Source organism: Nannobrachium achirus (assembly GCF_963921795.1).
Source record: "Nannobrachium achirus genome assembly, chromosome: 23".
In the NCBI taxonomy this organism is placed as follows: domain Eukaryota; kingdom Metazoa; phylum Chordata; class Actinopteri; order Myctophiformes; family Myctophidae; genus Nannobrachium; species Nannobrachium achirus.
In genome coordinates this window covers 8404732-8423570 of record NC_137830.1, presented here as the reverse complement: position 1 = coordinate 8423570, position 18839 = coordinate 8404732, and the positions used below count along the sequence as shown (strand labels likewise).

Sequence of the window (18839 nt, the reverse complement as noted above, 5' to 3'; positions counted from 1 at the left end):
CACTGAAGATCAGCTACTGTAAGTGTGTGTGTGTTAAACCATCTGTGCTGCTGGTCTGAAGTTACCTTGGAGTGGGTAGGGTCTAACTCTGAACCCAGTATAGTGGGCAGTGGGTAGGGTCTAACTCTGAACCCAGTATAGTGGGTAGGGTCTAACTCTGAGGTGATGGCTGTCTCGGAGGACTTTATATCTGATCCCAGTATCTCTGTCAGAGCAACTATGACTATGTGTGGAACAGAACAGCAACTTCCACTGACTAATGCCCCAGGTCGCCTCCTATGGGCACAACAGCAAAGGCAGTGGCAACATTGGACTGCAAGGGAAGAATTCATGTCTCCCTGCTGTGGACCATTCTGTATGCCACTCACTCTGTGTTAAAAAATCACACCCAATGTGAAGTGAGCGGTGGTCGTGCTTGCATAACGTCTTCAATTGGTAATTGGTGATGTAATACAGGCTACACCACACACATTGCTATGGCAAAATGCTGAGGAAAAAGACTAGGATATAGGTCTAGGATGTAATTGGTGAAGTAATATGGCTACACACACACATATTGCTATGGCAAAACGCTGAGGAAAACACATTGCTATGGCAAAACGCTGAGGAGAAGTGGCTACAGATACTGTATAGGTCTAGGGATGTAACTGGTGATGTAATGTGATGTAATATGGCTACGCACACACACATATTGCTATGGCAAAACGCTGAGGAAAACACATTGCTATGGCAAAACGCTGAGGAAAACACATTGCTATGGCAAAACGCTGAGGAAAAGTGGCTACAGACACACGCACAGCCACTCTTAGGAGCGGTTTACCACCGCTCAAAAATAATTTACTATAGTGCATTGTTGTCTTTACTCTGAATGCGAGGTTGCAGGTTTTACTATTTAAACGTAATCTCTCCATCTGGTTTCCAGACAATCATTCCTCCTCACTGTATACATCATGGTCACGAACACATAGCTGAAACCATGTCCAACATCTTAAATGGGTGCCATGTACTGTATACAGGGGACTCTACATATGTAGGCATGACAGAATAGTGGATTTGATATCAAAATATCTCTTCCATCGTCAGGTCCTCCATCATGCTATATACTGTAAGCTTTCTAATTTAATAATAATTCAGTAGTAACGTCATTGTTAACGTCATATTTAACCTACAGATTGTGTGTGTGTGTGTGTGTGTGTGTGTGTGTGTGTGTGTGTGTGTGTGTGTGTGTGTGTGTGTGTGTGTGTGTGTGTGTGTGTGTGTGTGTGTGTGTGTGTGTGTGTGTGTGTGTGTGTGTGCGTGCGTGCGTGCGTGCGTGCGTGCGTGCGTGCGTGCGTGCGTGCGTGCGTGCGTGCGTGCGTGCGTGCGTGCGTGCGTGCGTGCGTGCGTGCGTGCGTGCGTGCGTGCGTGCGTGCGTGCGTGCGTGCGTGCGCGTGCGTGTTACAGATTGTGCACTGTGGTGGTTCAGACTCTGGCTCTCATGTTCAGAGAAACAGAGGTGGAACCAAGTCGACACACCATGCTGACCTGCAAGAAGTGAGTCTGCCTGTCTGTTGTTCTGTCGCTCTTTCTGTCTTTAGACTGTTTTTTCCCCCTTCCCTTCAGTCCAACAGAGCAGCCCTTTTGTTCTTCATAATCTTATTTGTTTTATTATATTTGTTTTTCCCCCTTTCCCCCTTTTTTTCCTCCCCAATGAAGTTAACACATTACTGCCACAACCGGAGGAACCCGAAAAAAATGCTGCAGTCTCTCTCCGCTAGGAACCTGAGAATTTAATATGCTGTAATCGCTATAAAACAATAAAAACTATGATCGCCCATCCACTGTTCTTTTAACAGTACTTCCATTTGGGACCGGATACGGATGCATGTGAACCGGAAACGGGGCGGGACAACACTTGCATTGGGGATGCAACTCCAATGCAATACTTCTTTGTTTACGCTTGTAGCTGTAGTGCAGACATGGTCGCATGGATTATCACAGAGGACTGTTGTTTTGCATGCGCCCACGTTAAAAGCTAAGGACATCGTGGCAGAAAAAAACATCAATAGCAGTAAATGAGTTAATACGCACATTTCACACAACAGCAGTTGTCAGTGCTGTTGTATTCTATAATATACTGACTCACCTGCCAGTGAGGAGCCCCCACCGGGAGGACATAGGGCCTCCGACCCCCTGCCCGTAGGAGTATGTGCTGTGATAATTATCACTCTCCTCCCTGCCTGGCTTCCCTTCCCCGAACACAGTTCGTCTGTGTTCGCATAGGCGCCCGACAAAGCCGGATGCACCACGGTGGACTGGAACCCACAGTAAAATGAATTACTGTTATTTTTTACAGCGGTGGTCTGACCAGCAGAATGCTGCTAGCGTTGGTCTGTGATCCTCACTGCTGCCACAACTCTGCTCTGAGCGCTGAGGTGAGACAGCTGTCTGTCTGTCTGTCTGTCTGTCTGTCTGTCCACTCCGAGTTTAGACATCATCTTCATTCATACAACACATTTAAAAACAACAGCCATTGACCCAAAGTGTTTCCCAATTAAACATCAACCAGCAACAGCATTACATCCATAAAAACAGTAGCAAATCACAGCGAGTAATACTAGGTCCTATCAATCGCTATACTACTCTAGGTCCCCTCCTCTTTCCCACCTCTACACCAAATATCTTTGACGAAAAACACAGACATCCAGCAAAAATAGCTAATCCTTGGCTATTTCGCCGGATGTTTGCTACTGTGACAGGGAATGCTATGGTTCATGTACAGTACTTCAATTCAATTTTATTAAAATCATAACAAGTTATCTCAAGACACTTACAGACAGTACTTAAACTACTGTTGAGATTTATTGTAATGTATGTTATGTGCCATTCAAACTCCTCTCTCTCTCTCTCTCTCTCTCTCTCTCTCTCAGTATCAGGATGCTGCTTGTTCTCTGTTATTTGAGTTGGTGCTCCTAGGCCAGGAGGTGAGGTACCCCACACACACACACACACACACACACACACACACACACACACACACACACACACACACACACACACACACACACACACACACACACACACAGTTTTCAGAAAAAAATTATAACATCCGTAAACTTGTGTGATGTGACAATACAACTGATTGTGTCTGTCTGTGTGTGTGTGTGTGTGTGTGTGTGTGTGTGTGTGTGTGTGTGTGTGTGTGTGTGTGTGTGTGTGTGTGTGTGTGTGTGTGTGTGTGTGTGTGTGTGTGTGTGTGTGTGTGTGTGTGTGTGTGTGTGTGTTCATCAGGTCAGTAAGTGCTCCTCGGTGGAGAACTTCCTGACCGTGGGTTGGATCCTCAGAGTTCTACAACCTCATCCACACCTGGTAATACATGTGCTTTTCTGTCTGTCAACCATGTTTGGTATTGTAACAGCTGAAATCAATACTATATCAGTATTCCCATGTTAACCTACAGGTTAAGTGTCAAGTGAAGGTAAGGGGCCACATGTTGCCCATGTATAAACTAGACTAAACTAGAATAAACTAGAAGCAGTGCTCTTCCGAGCACAGGTCTCCACCAGGCCACACAAATCGGCCTGTTATAGCGCCACCATGAGGCTGATTTAAAAAATGTGGGGCAGAGGTTCTGAATTAGCATCCAGGGAGTGTGTGTGCTCAGTTTGGCAGCGATCGGGCCAACGGCGCCGGAGATTAGCTGGTAACAACCAGGCCACACAAATCGGCCTGTTATAGCGCCACCATGAGGCCGATTTGAAAAATGTGGGGCAGAGGTTCTAGATTGGCATCCAGGGAGTGTGTGTGCTCAGTTTGGCAGCGATCGGGCCAACGGTGACTGAGATTAGCTGCTCACAAACTGCGAGGACGCACGGACGCACGGACGCACGCACGGACGCACGGACGGACGGAGGGGAAAACATACTCTCCCTCAGCCTTCGGCTGGTGGAGACAACTATGTATAAACTAGAACAAGGGGTCCTTGGGATGTACGGTACATAGTTCCAGGGGATCCTTAGCAAAATCCTTAGCAAAATTCAAACAGATCTTATCTCATGATGCTCCCATGGAAAGCTTTTCAGATGAGGATCTGTAGCCAAATTAATACATACGTTTGGAGGTCCTTGACATGAAAATGTTTGAAAACCACTGACCGACAACACCTCCCCTGCCCCCCTCTCTTCATCCCACTCTCTCTCCATCTTTCTCTCTCTTTATCCATCTCCCCCCTCTCTCCATCTCTCTCTCTCTCTCTATCCCCCCCCCTCCCCACTCCATCTCCAGCATAGTTTCCTGGACTACCAGGCCCAGCAGGTGGTCAGAGTGTGGTCTGACGGTGACCACCAGGGGGCGCCCCCGCTGAGCCCGGCGCAGGCCGTGCTGCTGTTCCAGCGCTGCAGGGTGCTGGTGGTCTGTCTTCAGCACAGAGGACCGCTGGCCGAACACCTGAGGAAGAGCTTCAGGGAGGAGTTCAGGTTAGTGCTGAAAATAGACGATCTACAAGCTTACATGCCGTAAGAAGCGGCCTGCTCACTCCTCATGCACTGAAGGAAGCATGAGCTCAGTTCGGGGCTCTCCCCAGGCATGGCAGAGGGAGAGCAGAGCCCAGGATTACAGCTTAGGCAATTGGCACTGAGTGGAAAATAGGTTAAAAAATCGTGAAAGATTAAATAAAATACATATCATTTTGGGAGTCCTTGCCTTGGCATGAAAAGGTTTGAGAATCACTGATTTAGAAGGAACTTGTAGAATGGAACCAAATTAATGGACCCTTACGAGTCCATTTGTTTCCATTTGTACACTTGAGTTTGAGACTTGACGTTCAGTAATTGGGTGTTATGGTCAAAATCAGAACATTATAATGGTGTGTAAAACAGAAGGCCAATATAACGGACAATAAAGTGTCTCTTCATCTTCTTTCTCGATGTTTTTCAGGTACTATGTGAAGGGGGCGTGTCTCAAGGAGAGGTTGTTACATCACTACCCCATCAGCCAACCGGCTGCCAGATTAGTCACCCAGCTCCAAGCACTCATGCTGCAGACATGACTGCACGCGCACTTACATGCACACGTGCACGCATGCACGCACACAGCACTATAGATACATGTTCAGCCGTTGCAAATGATGCTGAATGTTTGGTCTTCTTTAACCATCATATCCTGTATGTGTAAAATAAACAGTGAGTGTGTGCCTTCAACCAGAGTGATTTCATGTGTATAAAACTGGACCATGAAACAAGGGGCAAGTTTCGTTCGCTGTAAAAGAAGCCACTACAGCAGGGGTGGGCAACTTTGATGATGGAGAGGGCCACTAGATTTTCACACTCACTCCAGAGGGCCACGATGCATATACATAGCAAAAATAGCCGATCTACAAGCTCAAAACGCGTCAAGTTTTGAGCTTGTAGATCTGCTATTTTTGCTATTTTTGAATTGGAATCCCAAAAGTTACTTTTTTTCTTCTTCTTTTGTTTTAAATTTTCAAATGCATGTATATGTTCTTATGTTAACTTTATGAACTTAAATACAAATACATTGGACATAAAAAAAAATACAATAACATTTTAATACTAGTCATTTAGCTACTAATATATAGACTGAAGTAATTAAAGCCGGTAGTTTTTTCCATGTTTGGAATTGTAACAGCTGAAATCAATAATACATCAGCACTCCAATATTAACCTGCGGGCCGCATAAAGTGAAGGTGGGGGCCGCATGTGGCCCCCGGGCCGCCAGTTGCCCATGTATGTGTAACCAGGTGGAGGCGCTAAGCACTCCTATTACATGTATATGACAACGCCACTCTCAATTACTGGGTGAGAGACCCGGGTTTAAAGGTAAGTATTCAGTTTGAGTGAATAATAACCAAAGGTTGGCAAAAACGTTACATTTATTAACAGTTTAGGAGAATTGTACAATGCATTTCAGATACGTTCAAAACACCACTATTACGACATCAAGCAATAGTTGAACCACAGAATGGGATCAGATAATATAATTTAGGATAACCACTACTATTTGCATCCAATGGCTGGTGAACCAAACAGCGCCACTAAATGGCCAGAATACTGCTGGGTAGCTGCTGTGAGTACTCTGAAAGGGGAGTGGGTAGCCCCGCACTTAACACACAGCAAAATATAGTAAAACACAGCAAAATTAGTAAAACGGAAAAAAAAAAGGCCAAAATGCACTCTACTACACAGCACAGTTTACCCTTGGAGTAGCTCTGCAAGCCCCAACTTATTTCTGCCTTATTAGCTGTACTAGTTTAAGATCACTTTATTCTTGGATGCGTGACAATAGTGGTGACTAAATACCATATTATACCCATTTATACTCAAGGTAGCAGCATAGATAAAAAAACATTACAAAAACAAAGGTTAAAAGAACAGCGGTCTGACAAAGGCACTCTGTAATGAAACAAGCAAATACTGAATTAGTCTCAAGAGTGAGCTGTGAGTTTGCTGATGTCTAGCTGTACCCAGAATCAGATTCTGCATGCAACTTGACACCAAACAATACAATTACCAGCAAACTGAAGTCAGTGTACTTTACAAAGTTTAGTCCCAAACATTGAAACATACCCAGACAGACGGTCAGGGAATCCCAGACTGAATGTTCAACGTTTGCGTCGCTGCACGCACTGCACCGTCTGCGGGATACAGAGGCATTGTGAGAACTAATTCATTTCATTCATTAAACAGTTGTGCTATGTCGCAAAAAAAACAGACATGCGTACCTCCCGGCGTGTGTAACCACGCACACCCCGACCCGGAATGGCTCTAGTCTGCTCGTCACACGTCTAACAAAACATACATATAAATAACTTTGAGGATAATCATGTCTACATAAATCAAACTAACCAGAAAGTTCTACATTAACAAAAGCTTACCATTAAGCCTATTAGCCTATGCCACAAGCACAAACAGGGCAACACGCCGCCAGCAGCGTGAAGCAGGAATCATGCAGGCAACCTGGACAAACGCAGTCTCACTCTGCCTGTCCAGGTGCCATTTTTAAAGGTGTGGTGCCATTGCACACACCAGGTACCAATCCCACTGATTACTGTGGGACTGCCATTTCCCTCACCTGTCCCACTTATCACATTCGCCCCTCCCAAAATGCATCGGCGCCCCGACGATGTCAAACCAATATTAAACCATGTGTAGGTCAGTCCATACACTGGTCCTCTCTGCCCTTCCAGTCAGGGCTCACTCATCAGTCTGGGTGCCGACACAGTAAGGGCTATCACTGTTGAGAATCTTCTGGACAGAATTAAAGACAGCAAAACATTCAAATAATGCATCCGACTCACTCTACATCATAAAATATATAGTTTTCCCACTTAAGTTTAACATTGAATTGATTCTTAGGGTATTCCACATGGAGGAACATTACTTGGGCTCTCAGTCCACCTCAGGCCTTCCGCAGTACAATCACTCATTACGGCCACTGTGACACGATCCAACTTGACCAGCTACACAGTACATGTACCCACCAAGGCCAGCCGATCCGGGCCCAAAGGAGTGTGGCTATGACGCTGCTCACCCCGCTGACCTTCGACTCCTCAGTGGATTCCGTTGGCTGCGACACCAGTCAACCTGACACGTCACAACAGCAGTGGGTCCAGTCGATCTGAGCCAAAGGAGTGTGGCTATGACGCCGCTCACCCCGCTGACCTTCGACTCCTCAGTTGATGGCAACCGCTCTCGAGATGCCATCAGTCCCACCTGCACTTTCATTGCATGCTCAGGCCCTTGATCCTAAGGCAGTCTGCTTTCTTCTCTGTGGAGATGTAAACACAGTCTTTGATTTTTGGACTTGCAGCAGTGCCATCTCCTCCCATTGTCTCTGGAGCACTTCTTCCAGGGTTTCAGCAGTTCAGGGGAGGGCCACCAGACAGCCATGTGGCACAGCATGCTGTCAGTCCACTGAGGGAGCAGTCTCCACTGCCAACCGCTGTAATTTAAAAACCAAAAATAAAACCCAACTATGCTGCTACTGCTATACAATGCACAATTCTCCAACCAACCAAAGACTAGATCCTGCCGACAACGCCAATTGTAACCAGGTGGAGGCGCTAAGCACTCCTATTACATGTATATGACAACGCCACTCTCAATTACTGGGTGAGAGACCCGGGTTTAAAGGTAAGTATTCAGTTTGAGTGAATAATAACCAAAGGTTGGCAAAAACGTTACATTTATTAACAGTTTAGGAGAATTGTACAATGCATTTCAGATACGTTCAAAACACCACTATTACGACATCAAGCAATAGTTGAACCACAGAATGGGATCAGATAATATAATTTAGGATAACCACTACTATTTGCATCCAATGGCTGGTGAACCAAACAGCGCCACTAAATGGCCAGAATACTGCTGGGTAGCTGCTGTGAGTACTCTGAAAGGGGAGTGGGTAGCCCCGCACTTAACACAAAGCAAAATATAGTAAAACACAGCAAAATTAGTAAAACGGGAAAAAAAGGCCAAAATGCACTCTACTACACAGCACAGCAAACCCTTGGAGTAGCTCTGCAAGCCCCAACTTATTTCTGCCTTATTAGCTGTACTAGTTTAAGATCACTTTATTCTTGGATGCGTGACAATAGTGGTGACTAAATACCATATTATACCCATTTATACTCAAGGTAGCAGCATAGATAAAAAAACATTACAAAAACAAAGGTTAAAAGAACAGCGGTCTGACAAAGGCACTCCAGACAGACGGTCAGGGAATCCCAGACTGAATGTTCAACGTTTGCGTCGCTGCACGCACTGCACCGTCTCCCGGCGTGTGTAACCACGCACACCCCGACCCGGAATGGCTCTAGTCTGCTCGTCACACGTCATTAAGCCTATGCCACAAGCACAAACAGGGCAACACGCCGCCAGCAGCGTGAAGCAGGAATCATGCAGGCAACCTGGACAAACGCAGTCTCACTCTGCCTGTCCAGGTGCCATTTTTAAAGGTGTGGTGCCATTGCACACACCAGGTACCAATCCCACTGATTACTGTGGGACTGCCATTTCCCTCACCTGTCCCACTTATCACATATGCACTACAGCATACATGGGCAACTGGCGGCCCGGGGGCCACACGCGGCCCCCACCTTCACTTAATGCGGCCATGACTCGCTATTAATTACTTCAGTCTATATTAGTAGCTTAATGACTAGTCCTAGTCTTTTTTTATGTCCAATATATTTGTATTTAGGTTCACAAAGTTAACAAAGGAAGAACATATAAATGCATTTGAAATTAAATAAAATTGTTACTTTTCAGGATTCCAATTAAAAAATAGCAAAAAAAAAAAATCTGTATTCCAATTCAAAAATAGCAAAAATAGCAGATCTACAAGCTCAAAACGCGTCGCTCAAAACGCATCGCTCTGCGCCGCGTCGCTCTGCGCCGCGTCGCTCTGCGACACGTTTTGAGCTTGTAGATCTGCTATTTTTGCTATTTTTGACTGTATATGCATTGTGGCGGTGGCCCTCTGGAGTGAATGTGAAAATATAGTGGCCCTTTCCATCATCAAAGTTGCCCACCCCTGCACTACAGGGTTCTAGGTGAAGTTGCTGTTCCTTTTAATGGCCCAATAGATGTCACTATTACTAAGTCTATGAGGATTTGGCGAACCTTTCATTAACACTTTGTTTTCATTCGCTAGTTTAAAGTCTTTAAGTAAAGAAAATATGATAAAGTAGTCTCTGTTTCTAGGATTTTTACTGGTTCCACAGAGTGAAGACCCGCCCTCCAGTATTCATTTGATTCATTTCCGTTTTAATTTCTAAGAAACATGGCGCTGAAAAAGGCTTAATTTACGGTCTGTAGAAGAAGCCAATGGTGTGGCGCTGTCCATTTATCTTTTTATTTATCAGTGTTGAACTGAATAAACCTCACATCACCACGAACAACACATATACATATGTTACACCTAAATATAGTCTACTGATTTTTTCTGTACATTAACAAATCTGTTGCCATAGCCAAGCCATTCATTTTCTGTTGTTCTGGGGGTGCTGTGAGGGAAAAAAGCAGCAAATTTACTGAAAGCAAAGATTTTTAATATAGCATACATCTGTTCTCAATTGGAGCCACTATAGAGGCAAATGGTCTCCTAAGTGGGTGTAGGCGTCTGACCGAAAGCTCGCCCACGTCCTGTGTTTACTGGTTGCGACCGTTACTATGAAAAGCTCCACCGGCTGTCCGTCCGTCCGTCCGTCTGTCCGTCATGTCACACTACCCTTGTCTCTGCCACTGTTGTTGGCCCTATCGATGCCAAACGTTGCACACACACTCCTTGGATGGCAAATCACAACCTACATCCCTGATTTCTCACATGGCCCTCTTCTAGCGCCACCATGAGGCCGATTCTTGCAAAACACACAGATTTTGGCCTAAAATCACGCAAAGCGGTACACAGTATCTCAACAGTCATGTCATCAACATGGATCTGTCCCATTTCCCATATTCCCTCCTGATTGGCAACCATTGCCTTCTAAAGTTTGTGTATGCAACGTGACAGTCCTTTATCTCCCGATTAGGGAGTCTTACTGGTGCTAGATCCAGCGAGAGAGTGTTGCTGGGACAGGGAAAAGTCAATAACAAAGTAGATATTCTCTTGATTAAGCGAACGCATGAGTGCTTTCTCACTGTTCTCAAAGGGAGATGGAATGGAAAATAAAATTAGTAAAACATAAGGGGAAACATTAGAAATATGCAAAGTAAATACAGCATATAATTTCAATGTATTGAATATTATAAACCCTAACTTAAACAGAAATGAAAACGAACAGATTAATGTAAATATTATTAACAATCACAGCCTTAAGCAATGACTGTACATTATAAGGACAGTATTGAGTTTTAAATGTGTTGTAAAGTGTCATAAATGAAGGACTCATATTATGTTATGCATGCCTAAACCTAATCTGAGTTCCCAGAAGTTCCTTTTTAGCCTAAACCTAACCTCAAAACCCCGCCCACCTGGGCGAAACACCTGGGAAAGAGGGAGGCGTGTATCTATTCTGCATCTAGCATAAGGCAAGACCCACATTCAGAATGAATATTTTGAACTCAAATAGGCTACTTGCTTCTGGGGGTCCCTGGAACAAAATATTTTGAGATGGGGGTCCGCGGCCAAATACATATCAAATTGTGTGTCCTTGTATTTTGCCGCGGACCCCCATCTCAAAATATTTTGTTCCAGGGACCCCCAGAAACAAAGATTTAAGTTAAAAATGTTCACTTTAGTCTGAATTTGTCTTGCCTCAAGCTAGATGCAGAATAGATACTCCCTGCCCAAAACGTCACTTGCAGCGCGACTGCTGCCTCTCTGACGTCATCACAGAGCGCGAGGATCGCACACGGGTTGTTGTTAAAAGGTAAACAAAACAAACAGCTGAGCTGCTCCATGGAAGCAGAGAGTTTCACAGAAACAGACACGATGAGCAGCAGCAGCAGCGTCGGCCGCTTCAAGAAGTGGAGAGACGGAGGTGGAGAGTCTCCTAGCGCTGTGGGGGGAGCCCTCTGTGCAGGACACTCTGATAGCAATATACAGGTAGGGCTGTCACCATTATTATTATGACATTTTACATGACAAATAAACACTGGTAAGAATATACAGATACAAAAAACAAGAATAGGCCTATTGTGTAAAAGTACATCTTCTTGAAACTTAAACGTAGAAGTAAAGTATTGGACATACTCAAGTAAAGTATACATACCTCACAGTTGTACTTCGGTACTGTCACCTAAAGGGTCCATTGATTGATTGATTGAAGACTTTATTAGTTTGCATAGGAAAAGGTTTCATGACGGTACAGTTAACTGGTACAAGGTCTACTAAAAGGAGGGGGACGGTCCGATTTTCCGAAACACCGCTATTCCGACGGACCCCTATTACGAAAATAAAAATAGAGACACCTCTATTACGAATATAGGACTCTCTCCCCTTGCGCTCACCCCCCCCCCCCCCCTCTCTCTCTCTCACTTGCTCGCCCGCTCCCTCTCTCTGTCTCTCTCTCATTTCAGTCTCAGTTTGCGATGCACGCAATGCATGTAAAGCCATGGGAATTAAGGAATGCACGCACGGTGCAATCAACCCATAAACATATATTGCGGCTCTTTGGGAAGATTGAATTATCCTCTTTCTATCTGCAAAGTGTCTGTTTCATAAAGATCCACATAGACATGTTATGAGCTACTTTCTGTGAAGACATTCTGTTTGCAGTTTTTTTCTAAGAATTGGAGTTTAGAAACACTTGTTGGAAATGACTCAACGGTCCTGGGTCCTGTGTTCTCTAAATGTCACATAACGCAGGAGGCAGCAGGATATTGCGTTATAGAAAACGATGGCTTCCAAAGTTCAATATCATGTACAGTATGCTTTACATGACTTCATAACATGACCATTTAATTTAGAATTAACTTACTGCCAGATTAAATGAATAAATAGTTCACTCCCGCCAGTGATTTTTAGTTTTTCCTCATCTTTTCAAGTAGTCACAGAATATTTATCTCCAGTATGTTCCCTGATCGTTGGTAAAGAGTGCTTCCACGCAAAAAAAGGTTTTGTGCTGAAAATAGCCAATCTACAATCTCATAAAGTGTCCTGTTGTCCTCCAGCGTGACCTGTTGTGAGCTTGTAGATCTGCTATTTTCAGAGTGCAACACCCAAGCACCACCAAACCAACTTGCCTCTTAGTTCTACTAGTCCTTCCCTGACATTTTAGTAAATGTTTTATTTTGTCGAAGGAATTGTCAATATATCGAAGGAAGCATGAGCTCAGTTTGTTTCTCTCAGCTTGTTGCTCTCCCCAGGTTGGCAGAGGAAGAGTAGCGCCCAGGATTACACTTGGGTACTGGGTTACAAAAACTGTAGGATAAAAATTTGAGTTAAACAAAAAACAGAAAGAAAACAAGCGTCCTTTTTTGATCTTATACCTTTCCATGTAATGTCTTTCCAGGTGTCGGACGCCTCGCCGCCGCCGACACACACCTCGACCTCCTTCATGCTCGCGTGGCGGCAGGCGGGCAGCCCTACGTCTGCGAGCGCTGCGACCGTGGCTTCTGGCTCCCCGCCGCGCTGCAGGCTCACGTGCGCGCCGCGCACGGCAAGGACGGGCCGCGCCGCCGCCCGTGCCACGTCTGCGGCAAGACGTTCACGCGCCAGTCTCACCGGAGGCACGTGCTCACGCACAGCGGGGAGAGGAACCACTTGTGCGCGCAGTGCGGCAAAGCCTTCCTCACGTCCGGGGAGCTCATGCTGCACACCAGGACGCACACGGGCGAGAGGCCGTACTCCTGCGAGCTTTGCGGGAAAGGCTTCGTCCGCAAGGTCTTCCTCACGGTGCACATCAGGACGCACAGCGGGGAGAGACCCTTCGCTTGTACGCTCTGCCCCGGGGCCTTCACCGCACGGAAGTACCTGAAGAGACACATGCTGGGTCACAGCGACAAGAGGCCATTCCAGTGCGTCGTGTGCGGCAGCGGCTTTGTGGAGTCGTGGGATCTGAGAAGGCACCTGCGGAAAGCTAACTGTAAAAAGAAGTAGCGCTGTAATATGGCTAGAGGGCATAGCCGTGGCCGTGGTGGTTTACTGGTGCCATAGTCTCGCGAGGCCAGACTGTTGCCTCTGCGATTTGGGCAAATGCTTCCGGCATACAGTCTGGCAAACGGAAATAGAAACGATGAGTGCGAGATAAAGCGGATGTGACGCAACCGCTCCCTTGGTGCAGTAACAATAACAAGTCCTACTGGAAGCGTTAAGTCTCCTTTCAACTTTTCTGGTGGCGTTATTTTGTCTTTCTCTGGTGTTATTGGTGTTACCTCCATGATGTTTTCAAACGTTTTCTTAAACTATACACTCATAACAAGAATAGGCTGCTCAAATGACTTTGTCTGAGCTATTGTGTTTCTGTTTCCAGTGGGACTACAGTTCACTGCAGCAGCGGCTACTTCCGATACTCGCCGTTCGGGAGCTACCATTCCAGACTCTATATAGCATTCGGAGATTGTGGAATAGTTGTCTGGCTACGCAAGACTACTGGTGCCACACAAAAAAAGAAATCGGCCATTACAGATCAATCTCAGAAAATGTTTATATTGTGTAAAAAACCATTGCAGATGCTTTTGCACCCATAGCACCGAAAATCATACCTAACTGACTGCGGGAACTTCCCACTGGACTTCAAGTAACTCTGACTTCAGAAGGTTGACATTTCTCTATTATTAATCTTTGTTTTGAGTGGTCTTGTGTAATATTGTAATATTTTGAAATATGGACATGAGCTGTATGCCATCATTTTTTTATTTTTTACAAAAAGGATTTGGAATAATTCACTGAATGTGCAATGTATCTAGAATATATGAAAGTTTCAAGAAATATATGAAAGTCTCAAGAATATTTACTTTTACAACATTTTCAGGGATTGATCTGTAATCTTTCCCATAGAATCAACCGTTGCTCTACCCCTGAGCCAATGCTGCCCCACACAACACATGCATTAACCAAATTCATGCATTAACGATTAACCAATCCAGCTCTATATCCACAACTTTCCAAAGTCCCATTGTGCATTGCGCAGAAGGTGCAGGCAGCTTCTGGCACCGCAGCCGAGTGTGATCTACAAGCTCACAGCGGCTGCAACTGCGACGCGACGTGAGCTTGTATGTCTGCTATTAACCTGCTATTAAGTGTCCCGCAAATAATGCTACAGTAAGTTCTGGCGGAAACAGGTGGATACTTTTGGCAATTTGAAAATAGCAGATCTGCTATTTTCAAATGATTTTGGAATGATTCTTATACAGTTTGAAAACTTGAAATGGGACATTCCCGGCTTAGTGAGTACTCTTAATATTGTTAATTTAAAGTTCACCCAAAAAAAAAATTTTCTATCAGTTGCACACCCCCATGAAGCCTTGAATTCATGTCAGGGTAGTCGCCCTCGCTGCTGGCAAAACCTAAGGCCCCCGATCACCCAGTGCACGCTTTGAAAGTGAAATATAATATAATACTTGTTTTATGTTATTTAAAACACATTTAGCTTGATATTGTTCTCAATTCTTATAACATTAAAATGATGCAAATATTCCAATGTTTGCTCCTGACAGGTCTTGTGCATATGGATGTTTTTTAGTTTAGTTTACCCTGAGGAAGACTGTTAAAGTCGAAATATCGGTTATTTAAATAAATGATGTGCATAGTGGCTGGCGAGCTGTGCCGACTCTTTCTTTTCAACTAGTTTATCGTTTTTAACTTCCGTCACTGAAGTTTTTTTTGGTTTGTACATTTGTTTTAACTGTTCTGTTTAGTTAGAAATACAACCATTATAATTGTAAAGCTTTTGCTGTTCAAATAAAACTGAACTAAATTCTAATTCTAAATAACTGAGTTCAGGAACAACAAGCATGTCAATCAGTCAAAACTTTGGTTTACTTTTAGTCATAGTCTTTAGTTTCAGTGATATTTTAGTCTCGTGAAATGTTTCACTTTTAGTCTACTAGTAGACTCGATATCATAAGGTTTTAGTCGACTCAATCTACAGTTAATTTAGTCAACTTTTGGCGCTGGCCGCGATGGCATTGAAGCGGCTGATTTCCACGTACTGTAGCTGCATGCTCACAACACGCTGCAGCGCTTGTAGATCGGCTGTTTTCAGCATGCATCCGGGTTTAAAAAATCAGCCACTGTAACTTGGACCCTTACAGGTCTGTAACTCTGAGAGTGTCCAACTGAACCATTACAGGTCAGTAACTACAAATGGAACCAAATGGACCCATAAAGGACTTTTTCAAAGTAACATTGTTGCTTTATAGAACCTTACATTTAAGTCATATTATGGTACGTAAATGAATAAATCTTCTCCCCAAGATACAGTAGTATGTCATGAGGACAACCTGAGAGAATATCTGTTTCCAGTATAGGACAGATAGACAATTAAATAACTTCATACATGACTACTTGAACCCCAGCAATTGAGTGAAAGTGACCACAAGGGGGCAGCAATACCCCATTTGTGTGAGAGTATTTCTGTTGCTTCTGTTCACTCTGTTGATCACATAGAGTAGTGGTTCTCAATGTGTGGTCCAGGGACAGAATGGTCTTCATTGGTGTGGTCAGCGTGTTGTCTGGAGCTATCAGTTCATTTATGACAACAGAAAGGTTTATTGGTGTTTAGGAGACCAAAGGTTGTTTGTGTTCAGAGACCAAGCAAGTCCATGTGGTTTTGAAAGGGTTAAGTTATCCTCTGCATGTCGGCGCCATTTTGTGTTGACAAGGTGAAGTTGAGGGTTGTGCGTGTCGGTACATGTGGAAGTGCTGCGGTGTATTGAAGGAGAACTTTGAATATGAGCCCTCCCCTGCTCTCTTTCTCTCTCTCGGTCTCTCTCAAGCTCATGCTTCCTGTCATGCTTCAACTGTGTGTGTGTGTGTGTGTGTGTGTGTGTGTGTGTGTGGTGTGTGTGTGTGTGTGTGTGTGTGTGTGTGTGTGTGCGTGCACGCTGGTGTAGTCAGCGTGCCGCCTCCCCAAGTGTGATCTGATCATGCCTAAATTAGAAAAAAAGAAGAAAAAAAAAACAGTCCAACTCCCAACAAAAGTTGCTCGGTCAGTTCCTTGTCCATTCACGGGAAGGCGGGCAATTAATCAACACACTCATAGTGTGTTGGAATATTGGATCTAATTGTCTACAATTACATGGTGTACAATTCCATTCTTCTTTAAACTGAGAGGGAGAGTGTCTGTCTGTCTGTCTGTCTGTCTGTCTGTCTCTCTCATAATAACCCCTCCCTTCTCATCAGTCGTCAGAGACCAGATTGAGGCAGAGAGAGAAAAGACGTTTTTTTTTTTTTTTTTTTTACATTTTTTGTGACACCATTGTAGAGCAGAGCAGAAATGAAGAAACAATTCCCCTTAAGGCTTAGAGCCAAGAATGTGTTTCCTGTTTTGTGTGTGTGTGTGTGTGTGTGTGTGTGTGTGTGTGTGTGTGTGTGTGTGTGTGTGTGTGTGTGTGTGTGTGTGTGGTGTGTACGTGCGCGCGCACACTCGTGGAGCTCAGATAAACTGCTATGATGAAAAGGATAAAGTTAAAAGTTTAGAGTTTTAGCCAGAAAACTATTCCACAATCTCTGAATGCAAATTGCCGAGTCAATAGCCTGGCCACGCGAGACTAGCAGCTCAGAGAAGACAATGACAGGAAGCATGGGAGGCTGCTTCCTGTGGTTATTTAGGGTCAACTGTTCTATGTTTACTGAGCTCATCTACCATCGACATTAGCTTTAGTTCACCAGGCCATTTAGAGACAGCTTTTATATAAAAATAGAATCTGCTGTTGGTAGAAAAGTATATTTTCATGATCACTGGATTACAAGAATTCTCCTGTTTAGTGCCAGAGGATTGTGGGTATCTGTTTAGTGCAGGAGGCGTGTGGGTTTGGAGATCTGTTAACTGCCTGCAGTTTATTTAAACATTCATTCGGTGAATTCAGTCGGTCTGAAAAGTGATATTATTCATTTTAGACTTTGTCTTGTCTTTGTCTATTTGTAAGATATGGAGTATAAACTATACTGTCCTAAACACCTGAGAGAGAGAGAGACCATGATGATGTTATCATGTACCACACACACACACACACACACACACACACACACACACACACACACACACACACACACACACACACACACACACACACACACACACATTTACTGTAAGTCATGTGACAACTTCTGTGAAATAGAAAAGAAAAAAAAAACAGTTATCTCTGCAGAGGAGGGACTTCAACAGTATCAGAAACATGAGTTTCAGAGGAGGGACCAGAACTACTTCTACCAGATGGAAGAAACAGCATAGAAACTGAACCATTTTGAAACCACAATGAATCCATCTCATTCTGGAGTCACTATGAACTCCCTTTGACACAACACAGCTAAAGGATTAAAGCTTGCAGGTAAGAGTCTGCATTATACTGCAACCACATGTATGGATTGTATGTAGAGACAGTCTGCTGGTTCAAATATAAACCACATGTATGCATTGTATGTAGAGACAGTCTGCTGGTTCAAATATAAACCACATGTATGCATTGTATGTACCGGTAGACATTGTGCTGTTACGTGCACATGGTGTGTTCTCACATGCACGACTATTTGGCAACCTTTGGGGTGTTGTCTCTGAACATATAATAAGTACACATTCTGTTCCCAGCCTAGCTGGGGAAGAGAATGTAATAGTTGCTGCCGACTTTCTCTCCATGGCTGGGGATTGGAGGCCTTTTTACTACTAGTGGTTCTGCTCCACTCAGAGTTACAGACCTGTAAGGGTCCATTTGGTTTCATTCGTACACTCTAAATGGACCCTTGTCCATTTAGGTCTATCTCTTTGTTTTGTCTAAACATTTTGTGTGTGTGTGTGTGTGTGTGTGTGTGTGTGTGTGTGTGTGTGTGTGTGTGTGTGTGTGTGTGTGTGTGTGTGTGTGTGTGTGCGCGCGCGCACGCATGTGTATTCTGTCTCTCTGGTGTTGACGTCATCATCAGTGTGTCAGAGAGAAACCTTGTATCAACATATTTCATCTTCTAAAGTAGTTTTTAGCGGTGCTAAGCGCTCCTACATGATCTCCCAGTGAGCAATAGTCGGCTATTAGACGTCTGTCTAAGATCGGTCTAATCAACGTCTAGAAATGAACCTTTTTTAGACGTCTAAGCTTAGACTAGACATTGATTAGACGTTATATATCAGCAAAAAGAAAAGAAACTTGACTTCAGTCCATTATATCTCCCCTTTAATGTATTGTGTTTTATATCATTTTTATCGTTGATTTGTCACCTTTACAACAAGGTACAGCTTGTAAGCATCG

The 18839-nt window shown here is 44.2% G+C and overlaps 1 protein-coding gene and 1 long non-coding RNA gene across 2 annotated transcripts in view; one reads left to right on the top strand and one right to left on the bottom strand.

The window, feature by feature from the left end:
* LOC308308390 overlaps nucleotides 1-18839 on the bottom strand; it is a 319469-nt gene that overhangs the window by 198412 nt on the left and 102218 nt on the right. The gene's annotated exons all lie outside the window — the stretch shown is intronic.
* On the top strand, nucleotides 11431-13539 carry LOC308308422 (uncharacterized protein; the record flags this gene model as incomplete). Its single annotated transcript, XM_080753839.1, has 3 exons — nucleotides 11431-11544; nucleotides 12953-13273; nucleotides 13324-13539. The coding sequence occupies 3 exons, from the start codon at nucleotides 11431-11433 to the stop codon at nucleotides 13537-13539; spliced, it is 651 nt and encodes a 216-aa protein (XP_080609965.1).